The following is a 2,436-nucleotide window of genomic DNA, read 5'->3' on the forward strand; positions in this document are numbered from 1 at the left end:
CCAGATATTTCCCAGTATTTCTCAGCCCCCAGACCCTCCCCAGAGTCCCTGACTTCCCCGTGTCCCACAAAATAGAGTCTATTTAAGGGGGCAGACGGGCCTAGGTAGTTGGGCTGAATGTTGGGACTCCTTGACCGTCGGCTCCACTGATTCTCACAGGGCTCTGGCAGAGCGCCTGGCCCGGGTGGGACCCCCGGAAAGTGAGCCGGCTCGGGAAGCAGCGACCAGTGCTCTGGACCGTGTGACCCGGCTCTGCCACCGTGTCCTTGCCGATATCCTGTTCCAGGAGCTGCAGGTGAGCGAGGCAGGGGGCCGGGGTGGGACACCCGTGTTAGGGGAGGGCACCCCCACACCTTTCCGTTCCTTTCAGCCCTATGAGTCAATATTTGGGAAGCAGGTGGGGGTGGGGGTGATGGCCATGTCTGGGCCATTTGAGGGGCAGAGAGGGGGACCAGAAGGAAGAGGTGGGAGGATATGGTCACCAGCAGGAGGGGCCTTGGGGACTGGGTGGAGCCCCTTTCCACTGAGGTCTCCCAAATCCCTGCCCAGCCTGCCCTAGACTCTAGAGCCCCATTCACCCCTCGCCAAGCTCCTGTGCATGCCCGAGCCGGGGAGGGGGGTTGGGGGGCTGGGTTCAGAGGTGGTGAGAGCATTTGGGGAGGGTGGTGGGAGGAGGCAGAGGGAGCCCGAGGGAGATGGCTGAGGCGCATGCTCGGTCCGCGTCGTCTTACATCGGCTCGCGTCCCTCCTCTGCTCAGAACCCTGCACGGCTCCCAGCTCACTTGGGGCAAAAGCCGGCGTCCCCACCGTGGCCCCCAAGGCCTTGCACGCTCTGCCCCTCCCCCTTCTGACCTCACCTCCTTCTACTTCTCCCTCACTCTATTCCAGCCACACTGCCCTCTGCTGCTCCTGACCTTGACACATTCCAGCCTCGGTACCTTTGCCCTTGACCTTCCCTCTGCCTGGAACACTCTTCCTTCCAACGGCCACGTCGCTCCCTCTCTCATCTCTTTCAAGAATCGAGTCACATGTCACCTTTTCAGTGAGACGTCTCCTGATTGCCCTATTTAAAATAGACACCCAGAAACAAGAACACAAGAGGGGAAAAAAAAGGAAAAAAAAGAAAAAAGAAGTAAATAAATAGAATAGATGCCCCGAGACTCCTTTCCTCACTCTCTGCTCTATTTGTCACCAAAGCACTTGCCACCAGCTGCCATGCTCCATGCTTTGCTTTTATTTCTTCTCCCACTGGCATATCAGGTCCTCAAGGACAAGGATGGGTTGGAATGCTTTTAAAATAACTTCTTATTATGGAAAATTTCAAACACACACAGCAGTAGGCAGAATGACAGAATGACCTCTGGTAGACCCATAACACATCTCCAGCCAGTGTCGGCTCCTGGCCCATCCTGTGTCCTCTCTCCCCCCACCTCTCCTGCCCACTGGATTCTTTTCAAGCGGATACTTGCCATATCGTATTGTCATCCATCAAGGCTTCAGCCTGTGTCTCCAAAAGATAAGGAACCCTTCTTAAACAAACAAGCACAGTGCCTTTTTCATGCCTGACACGCAGAGCGAGAATTCCTTAATATCAACAAATATCACATCGGTATCTAGATTCCTTTGACCCGAGTATGTCTCATTCTGCGCTGTGTCCCCAAGCGTTCTCCGATGTGTCCCCAGCCACCACCCAGGACTGGGCCCACGGGAAGGGCTCAGGGAGTGTTTGTTGAGCGACTGAATGGTGCGTGAGCTGTTAGGGGCTGGGGGGGGGGTGCTCAGAGGTGTGGCATAGTCCTCGTTTCGGACCCGAATGCACCGCTTCCAGGTTGGGGGACCCCGGGCAAATTGCTTGTCCACTCAGGGCCTCTGTTTAGACAGGGGGGACAGGAATACGAGGCTTCTCAGGCGGCTGCGAGGAAGCAATGGGACACGGCCCTAAGGAGCTTAGGTCCTGGCCCGCGGGTCTGGCCATCGTTATCGTCACAAATGTACACACTTCACAGCAACAGCGATGTGTCCTGACCCCGGGCGCCGTACCGAGGACATCAGCTCATTGAATTCGCACTGGCTTTCCTCCCCCCCCCAAAAAAAGCCTATGGGCCCCAATTTTGGAGGTTCAGAAAACTGGGCTATTTTCGGGATGAGAAAGAGAGATGGGGGTGCTGGGCTGAGCGGGATAGAGATCTTCTTCAGAACCCCGAGGTCTCCAGATACCTCACACCACTGGTTTCCACCCGGACTGCAGTGTATTCCCCTTACTCCCCACGGCCTCTGCCTCAGGGACTGACCCTCTGCCCAGCCCACCTCCAGGATCTTGTCCAGGTGGCTCCATCCCCTCCCCCCCACAGGTGGTCACTCACTGCATCCTATGAATCTATCACTTGAGTTCTCCTTTCCCCCTCCTTCCCCCCTCATCCCCCTCTGACCCCCTTT

The 2,436-nt window shown here is 56.7% G+C and overlaps 1 protein-coding gene across 1 annotated transcript in view; it reads left to right on the plus strand.

Moving 5' to 3' along the window:
* Nucleotides 1-2,436, plus strand: part of EXOC3L2 (exocyst complex component 3 like 2) — a 10,826-nt gene that overhangs the window by 3,203 nt on the left and 5,187 nt on the right. Inside the window, exon 4 of the mRNA XM_023535243.1 lies at nucleotides 160-295. Coding sequence (XP_023391011.1) covers nucleotides 160-295 — 136 coding nt within the window. The remainder of the gene's footprint in view (nucleotides 1-159; nucleotides 296-2,436) is intronic.

The sequence above is a fragment of the Pteropus vampyrus genome, unplaced genomic scaffold (genome assembly GCF_000151845.1).
Source record: "Pteropus vampyrus isolate Shadow unplaced genomic scaffold, Pvam_2.0 Scaffold138, whole genome shotgun sequence".
In the NCBI taxonomy this organism is placed as follows: domain Eukaryota; kingdom Metazoa; phylum Chordata; class Mammalia; order Chiroptera; family Pteropodidae; genus Pteropus; species Pteropus vampyrus.